Here is an 8,443-nt window from a genome sequence, read left to right on the forward strand (position 1 = left end):
ATCGCTAAAACTGTCTTGACTGTGGGACTACTTTCCGCCACATATCAACTTTCTACTTGCAGGACAAAACTGCCGTTACTAGTTCTAAATGGATGGTTGCTATGGCCAAAAGCCAGTCGTTAGTTCTAAATGACTGGTTGCTACGGCCAAAAGCCAGTCGTTAGTTCTATCTCTCCCGTTGTCAAGCGGGCATATCCCAGGATTCTGATTAACTTTAACTTTGAAAGATCGCTACTTTTATAGCCTAGAATGGCATCCAACTAGCTACAATCCACCTCCGTCATATGCTACAAGGTTACTATGGTTCTGCACGTCTGTATTTCAGCTTGGATGCAACGTGACAGTTCATTTAAACTTCGTAACGAGTTTGGCGAATTAATATTCAAGTGTGATACGGGAACTACTTCAAAGGTAGCAGGTTATACGAAGTTAATGGCCACCCCATCAGCCAATCAGAGAAGAGAATTCCATTGTTGAGGGAGATAAATTGTCTTAGCTGTTGATAACGTTACCTAGAGCAAACCGGTTACTGTAACGATATAAACAATTCAAGTAGGCTTAAGGAGTAGGCTAGCCTACAGCAGGAGACAAGACGATAACGTCCAGGTTTAACCTACTGCAGCTGTGGCATATGGTAGAATGTTTTCACAGCTGTTAGCTGAGTAGACGTACATTCAGGTTTAGCCAGGTTGCAGCGGTGGCATGGCTTTTGGATCAAAGATCCTTGATTACTGACAGCTGAGCACTGACATAACAATTAATCTTTGCCGCCAAAGTGTCTCAATGTTAACTCTATGGGAATTTTAAACTCTTTTATCGTAAATATCTCAAAAAGTATGAAGTTCACAAATGTCAAAAACACAATGGTCAAATCTCCGTTACAAGATCTTTGTGGGAGTGCTTGAATGACGTCAAACGGTTCAGTGGTTTTAGTGTTATTATTGGTCGGAAGAAGAATAATTATCCCGATAATAATAATAAGAAGAACATTGATAACAGTACATTGCATTGACATGCAATGTAATAAGAAATGCATGTTCTTATATGTGTGTTTGAAAAAATATTTTATTTCAGATATTCAGGACAAAGCTATCTATGCTTTGCTGTGATGTACTGTGGGAGGATAAAAAAAAATAGCTTATTTGTACAATGCTTTCTAAACTTAGTAGCCTAAGTAAAGCGAATCTGTATGCTAATGAATTTGTCTATCGGTGTCTATTAGAGATGCACCGATATGGAATTTTAGGGCCGATAACGATAAACAAAATGTAATGCATAATTTAATCGCAGTAATTGTATACCACCAATGACATAACTGACATAACTCATAATAGTCCTCAGTGGTACAGCAGTCTACAGCAGCAATAGCCTGGGCCTATGTGTGGCTCCTTTAAGTGAACGTGACGTCATTGAGGTGCGAGTGAGTGAGTTGCAAGGGACAGTGCATGAACCGTAAACACTCAACGCAGATAACGCAGATATATGGCTAGAAGCTGTGAAAAAGCTAGCGACCAAATCAGAGTTTTGTGGGAAACTTATGTATAGTTTTAGCAGTGGTTAATTAAATAAAGCTGCAGCTCCTCGGACTGTATCTTGTTGTTGTAGGCTAATTGATTCCCAATGTGCCACCTCCAGCCAAACCGCAAAAAAAGACGTGCAAATTAGCGGAGTGCTGTCCAGTGAAAGTACCTTCTGTTGCGCACAACTTGCAATGCTGCAGCAGTAATATTACGAAACCCAACCGAACGAAATGCAAATATAATACTTAGAACTAATTATCTACGGATTTGTTCCACCAAAAACGTTGTTTGTCTCCCCGACTAGCGCGGCAGTATGTGCAGAAATAACACACCAGCAAAACAATTCACTTCTGAGTAGGCTGAGCTTCGCTCTCTGCTTAGGTTAAAATGACGATTGTTCAGGAGAGGATTTTGGGCTGCATAGATTAAACAGACATAATTTGGTGACATTTTTGTAGACATAATTTGGTGACATAAATTAAACGAAGCCTTGAGGCAAAAGAAATTGCCTCAAGCATTTTTTGTACTCGAGTTACCGTTGCAGCCCTAGTGTGTGTGTGTGTGTGTGTGTGTGTGTGGCTGCAGGGCTGCAGCTTCAGTGGTCCCATGACCTGGATAACAGGGCAGTGGCAGCACTCCAACTTACTCATATAGATCACAGTACACCACACAGGATGCAGCTGCCGCCTGTTACCTTACCTTACCGTGTGTGTGTGTGTGTGGCTCCTTTTGAGTGGGTATGATGCATGTGTGTGCGCACATGTGCGTGTGTGGGTGTATGTGTATGGTGGGTGCATGTATTTATTTGTGTGTGTGTGTGTGTGTGTGTGTGTGTGTGTGTGTGTTAGGGCTGTTGGAACGAATTTCGGTATTCGAATATAATTCGAATGTGTAACAAATTAATACTATCCGAATGTTAAAATTATAATTCGAATGTGGGTTTTTTTATTATTATTTTTTTAAGTGTTGACTATATTTAGCAAACAACAGCTATAGGTGCTGCTGAGAGCTCCCTCCTCCTTTTCTCAGCGCTTCGGTCAAGTGTTTATTGTTGCTATGTTACCAAAACCGTCTGACAGTAAGGCCAGCACGTCTTTTTGGAATGTTTGCCTAATGCTAGCTAACTAGCCAACGAGCTAACTGAAATGGCAGCAGTCGTTCAGCAGTCGGCTTCAGACAACCTGGGACCAAAACACGTCTACCTTTAACACGGCGAAATCCCCCTGAGCCCGTTATTTCTGTAACGTGAATGTAATGTTTCTCAGTCAGAAAAGGGCTATAATTTACTTAGCAAGACAGCTATCACGTAAAACAAGTCAACTACGATGTCATAGTGGCAGTGGCATAGGCTAAGCCCGTTTTTACAGATAGAAAAATATTGTCAAAATAAAGTCAAAATTGACCATTAAATATTCGAATATAATTCGAATTTAGAAAAATAATAATGAATGAAATTCGAATGGGATAATAGAGGAAGATTGACAGCCCTAGTGTGTGTGTGTGTGTCCACTCAGGCTTCTTCTTGTTCCTGTGGGTGTACGGGACGGGGAGGAAGAGGCGGCGTGAACAGCAGGAGGCCACCTCCACCTCCAGCTCCAGCTCCACCTCCACCTCCAGCTCCAGCTCCACCTCCACCTCTAGTGTGCTGGACAGCTTCTCCACCAAGACCAAGGAGGAGGTGTTCCCTGGAGCACTGCGCCACTCCTGAAACACACACACACACACACACACACACACTCACACACACTCTCTCTCTCTCTCTCTCTCTCTCACACACACACACACACACACACACACACACACACACACACACACACTCTCTCTCTTTCCTCTTCACACTATACACTCTCTCTCTCTCACACACACACACACTCTCTTTCCTCTTCACACTATACACTCTCTCTCTCTCACACACACTTTCCTCTTCACAATACACACACACACACACACACACACACACACACACACACACACACACACACACACACACACGTTACATTACCTCTACACACTCACAAACACACACACACACACACACACACACACACACACACACACACACACACACAGACACATGCACACACACACACACACACACACACACACAAACACTTTCCTCTTCACACTTCACACACTGTCCCTGTTCTGACCCTGTGCCCTCCCAGTGGATGGGTGGGGGTTGGACCTTGGGAGGTTCAGTGGTAATTGGGTGCACCTGTAACCAGGTGCTACTACTGAATATTATGGGCTGTCCTCTCTTTCCCATCAGGCACTGTTCTTCTCTCATGCAGCCACCTAGTTTGATGATCTCTTGCACTTGCACGTGTATTCTCCCTTCTTCCATGTCTCTCTTCCCTTTGTCTACTCATTCAGTCTCTTACGTCATTTACCCACACCTACGTTGCATGCTCACCAACTCACGCCTCCACTCCCCTTCATTCCCCCTATAGACGCTCTCTATACGCACGCCACCACTCCCCTCCATTCCCCCTATAGACGCTCTCTATACGCCACCACTCCCCTTCATTCCCCCTATAGACGCTCTCTATACGCACGCCACCACTCCCCTCCATTCCCCCTATAGACGCTCTCTATACGCCACCACTCCCCTTCATTCCCCCTATAGACGCTCTCTATACGCACGCCACCACTCCCCTCCATTCCCCCTATAGACGCTCTCTATACGCCACCACTCCCCTCCATTCCCCTATAGACGCTCTCTATACGCACGCCACCACTCCCCTCCATTCCCCCTATAGACGCTCTCTATACGCCACCACTCCCCTCCATTCCCCTATAGACGCTCTCTATACGCCACCACTCCCCTCCATTCCCCTATAGACGCTCTCTATACGCACGCCACCACTCCCCTCCATTCCCCTATAGACGCTCTCTATACGCCACCACTCCCCTCCATTCCCCTATAGACGCTCTCTATACGCACGCCACCACTCCCCTCCATTCCCCTATAGACGCTCTCTATACGCCACCACTCCCCTCCATTCCCCTATAGACGCTCTCTATACGCACGCCTCCATTCCCCCTATAGACGCTCTCTATACGCCACCACTCTCCTCCATTCCCCCTATAGACGCTCTCTATACGCCACCACTCCCCTCCATTCCCCTATAGACGCTCTCTATACGCCACCACTCCCCTCCATTCCCCCTATAGACGCTCTCTATACGCACGCCACCACTCCCCTCCATTCCCCCTATAGACGCTCTCTATACGCACGCCACCACTCCCCTCCATTCCCCCTATAGACGCTCTCTATACGCCACCACTCCCCTCCATTCCCCCTATAGACGCTCTCTATACGCACGCCACCACTCCCCTCCATTCCCCCTATAGACGCTCTCTATACGCACGCCACCACTCCCCTCCATTCCCCCTATAGACGCTCTCTATACGCCACCACTCCCCTCCATTCCCCCTATAGACGCTCTCTATACGCACGCCACCACTCCCCTCCATTCCCCTATAGACGCTCTCTATACGCCACCACTCCCCTCCATTCCCCTATAGACGCTCTCTATACGCACGCCACCACTCCCCTCCATTCCCCCTATAGACGCTCTCTATACGCACGCCACCACTCCCCTCCATTCCCCTATAGACGCTCTCTATACGCACGCCACCACTCCCCTCCATTCCCCTATAGACGCTCTCTATACGCACCCCACCACTCCCCTCCATTCCCCCTATAGACACTCTCTATACACCACCACTCCCCTCCATTCCCCTATAGACGCTCTCTATACGCCACCACTCCCCTCCATTCCCCCTATAGACGCTCTCTATACGCACGCCACCACTCCCCTCCATTCCCCCTATAGACGCTCTCTATACGCACGCCACCATTCCCCTATAGACGCTCTCTATACGCACACCACTCCCCTCCATTCCCCTATAGACGCTCTCTATACGCCACCACTCCCCTCCATTCCCCTATAGACGCTCTCTATACGCACGCCTCCATTCCCCCTATAGACGCTCTCTATACGCCACCACTCTCCTCCATTCCCCCTATAGACGCTCTCTATACGCACGCCTCCATTCCCCCTATAGACGCTCTCTATACGCCACCACTCTCCTCCATTCCCCTATAGACGCTCTCTATACGCACGCCTCCATTCCCCCTATAGACGCTCTCTATACGCCACCACTCTCCTCCATTCCCCCTATAGACGCTCTCTATACGCCACCACTCCCCTCCATTCCCCTATAGACGCTCTCTATACGCCACCACTCCCCTCCATTCCCCCTATAGACGCTCTCTATACGCACGCCACCACTCCCCTCCATTCCCCCTATAGACGCTCTCTATACGCACGCCACCACTCCCCTCCATTCCCCCTATAGACGCTCTCTATACGCCACCACTCCCCTCCATTCCCCCTATAGACGCTCTCTATACGCACGCCACCACTCCCCTCCATTCCCCCTATAGACGCTCTCTATACGCACGCCACCACTCCCCTCCATTCCCCCTATAGACGCTCTCTATACGCCACCACTCCCCTCCATTCCCCCTATAGACGCTCTCTATACGCACGCCACCACTCCCCTCCATTCCCCTATAGACGCTCTCTATACGCCACCACTCCCCTCCATTCCCCTATAGACGCTCTCTATACGCACGCCACCACTCCCCTCCATTCCCCCTATAGACGCTCTCTATACGCACGCCACCACTCCCCTCCATTCCCCTATAGACGCTCTCTATACGCACGCCACCACTCCCCTCCATTCCCCTATAGACGCTCTCTATACGCACCCCACCACTCCCCTCCATTCCCCCTATAGACACTCTCTATACACCACCACTCCCCTCCATTCCCCTATAGACGCTCTCTATACGCCACCACTCCCCTCCATTCCCCCTATAGACGCTCTCTATACGCACGCCACCACTCCCCTCCATTCCCCCTATAGACGCTCTCTATACGCACGCCACCATTCCCCTATAGACGCTCTCTATACGCACACCACTCCCCTCCATTCCCCTATAGACGCTCTCTATACGCCACCACTCCCCTCCATTCCCCTATAGACGCTCTCTATACGCACGCCACCACTCCCCTCCATTCCCCTATAGACGCTCTCTATACGCACGCCACCACTCCCCTCCATTCCCCCTATAGACGCTCTCTATACGCACGCCTTCATTCCCCTCCATTCCCCTATAGACACTCTCTATACGCCACCACTCCCCTCCATTCCCCCTATAGACGCTCTCTATACGCACGCCACCACTCCCCTCCATTCCCCCTATAGACGCTCTCTATACGCACGCCACCACTCCCCTCCATTCCCCCTATAGACGCTCTCTATACGCCACCACTCCCCTCCATTCCCCTATAGACGCTCTCTATACGCCACCACTCCCCTCCATTCCCCTATAGACGCTCTCTATACGCACGCCTCCACTCCCCCTATAGACGCTCTCTATACGCCACCACTCCCCTCCATTCCCCTATAGACGCTCTCTATACGCCACCACTCCCCTCCATTCCCCCTATAGACGCTCTCTATACGCACGCCACCACTCCCCTCCATTCCCCCTATAGACGCTCTCTATACGCACGCCACCACTCCCCTCCATTCCCCCTATAGACGCTCTCTATACGCACGCCACCACTCCCCTCCATTCCCCTATAGACGCTCTCTATACGCACGCCACCACTCCCCTCCATTCCCCTATAGACGCTCTCTATACGCACTCCACCACTCCCCTCCATTCCCCTATAGACGCTCTCTATACGCCACCACTCCCCTCCATTCCCCTATAGACGCTCTCTATACGCACGCCTCCACTCCCCCTATAGACGCTCTCTATACGCCACCACTCCCCTCCATTCCCCTATAGACGCTCTCTATACGCCACCACTCCCCTCCATTCCCCCTATAGACGCTCTCTATACGCACGCCACCACTCCCCTCCATTCCCCTATAGACGCTCTCTATACGCCACCACTCCCCTCCATTCCCCCTATAGACGCTCTCTATACGCACGCCACCACTCCCCTCCATTCCCCCTATAGACGCTCTCTATACGCCACCATTCCCCTCCATTCCCCTATAGACGCTCTCTATACACCACCACTCCCCTCCATTCCCCCTATAGACACTCTCTATACGCACGCCACCACTCCCCTCCATTCCCCTATAGACGCTCTCTATACGCCACCACTCCCCTCCATTCCCCTATAGACGCTCTCTATACGCACGCCTCCATTCCCCTATAGACGCTCTCTATACGCCACCACTCCCCTCCATTCCCCCTATAGACGCTCTCTATACGCACGCCACCACTCCCCTCCATTCCCCTATAGACGCTCTCTATACGCACGCCACCACTCCCCTCCATTCCCCCTATAGACGCTCTCTATACGCACGCCTCCATTCCCCCTATAGACGCTCTCTATACACCACCATTCCCCTCCATTCCCCCTATAGACGCTCTCTATACGCACGCCACCACTCCCCTCCATTCCCCTATAGACGCTCTCTATACGCCACCACTCCCCTTCATTCCCCCTATAGACGCTCTCTATACGCACGCCTCCATTCCCCCTATAGACGCTCTCTATACACCACCACTCCCCTCCATTCCCCCTATAGACGCTCTCTATACACCACCATTCCCCTCCATTCCCCTATAGACGCTCTCTATACACCACCACTCCCCTCCATTCCCCTATAGACGCTCTCTATACGCACGCCACCACTCCCCTCCATTCCCCTATAGACGCTCTCTATACGCACGCCACCACTCCCCTCCATTCCCCTATAGACGCTCTCTATACACCACCACTCCCCTCCATTCCCCTATAGACGCTCTCTATTTGCTAACGTTGTTTAACTGAATCAAATAAATTATTTGTTTAACTAAATTAATAAAGTATTTGCTTTGAAGC

At 50.1% G+C, this 8,443-nt stretch overlaps 1 protein-coding gene across 1 annotated transcript in view; it reads left to right on the forward strand.

Moving 5' to 3' along the window:
- The window catches only part of LOC134069445 (adhesion G-protein coupled receptor G5-like), a 27,824-nt gene extending 24,083 nt beyond the window's left edge, over positions 1–3,741 (forward strand). Inside the window, exons 13-14 of the mRNA XM_062525410.1 lie at positions 3,035–3,118; positions 3,686–3,741. Of these exons, the coding sequence (XP_062381394.1) occupies positions 3,035–3,118; positions 3,686–3,741 (140 nt within the window). The remainder of the gene's footprint in view (positions 1–3,034; positions 3,119–3,685) is intronic.
- Positions 3,742–8,443: the final 4,702 nt, after the last annotated feature.

This window comes from Sardina pilchardus, chromosome 21 (genome assembly GCF_963854185.1).
Source record: "Sardina pilchardus chromosome 21, fSarPil1.1, whole genome shotgun sequence".
NCBI lineage: Eukaryota > Metazoa > Chordata > Actinopteri > Clupeiformes > Clupeidae > Sardina > Sardina pilchardus.